The sequence below is a fragment of the Buceros rhinoceros genome, unplaced genomic scaffold (genome assembly GCF_000710305.1).
Source record: "Buceros rhinoceros silvestris isolate BGI_N320 unplaced genomic scaffold, ASM71030v1 scaffold31416, whole genome shotgun sequence".
Taxonomy (NCBI): domain Eukaryota; kingdom Metazoa; phylum Chordata; class Aves; order Bucerotiformes; family Bucerotidae; genus Buceros; species Buceros rhinoceros.
Genome location: NW_010416263.1, coordinates 3,148 through 3,404, shown reverse-complemented (window position 1 = coordinate 3,404; position 257 = coordinate 3,148). Strand labels below are relative to the sequence as shown.

The 257-nt window shown below is 63.8% G+C and overlaps 1 protein-coding gene across 1 annotated transcript in view; it reads left to right on the top strand.

Annotated features, from left to right (window-relative positions):
* Nucleotides 1-79: 79 nt before the first annotated feature.
* Nucleotides 80-257, top strand: part of ST6GALNAC2 (ST6 (alpha-N-acetyl-neuraminyl-2,3-beta-galactosyl-1,3)-N-acetylgalactosaminide alpha-2,6-sialyltransferase 2) — a gene marked incomplete at its 5' end in the record, with an annotated part of 2,064 nt that continues 1,886 nt past the window's right edge. The window contains one exon of the mRNA XM_010137757.1: nucleotides 80-218. Within this exon, the coding sequence (XP_010136059.1) occupies nucleotides 80-218 (139 nt within the window). The remainder of the gene's footprint in view (nucleotides 219-257) is intronic.

The window sequence follows — 257 nt, the reverse complement described above, 5'->3', positions numbered from 1 at the left end:
GCTGGGTCGCAGGTAGGATGGGGCCCGGGGTGCCGGGGAGAGGCCAGCCCTGCACACGCGTCCTGCGCTTTTCCCGCAGGCTCAACGGTGCCGTGATCAAAGGCTTCGAGGAGGATGTTGGGACCAAGATCTCCTTCTACGGCTTCACGGTGAACACCATGAAGAACTCCCTCATCGCCTACAAGGAGTACGGCTTCACCCAGGTCCCCCAGGCCAAGGTGAGACCCCGAACGCTCGTCGGGGACGCGACCCCAACA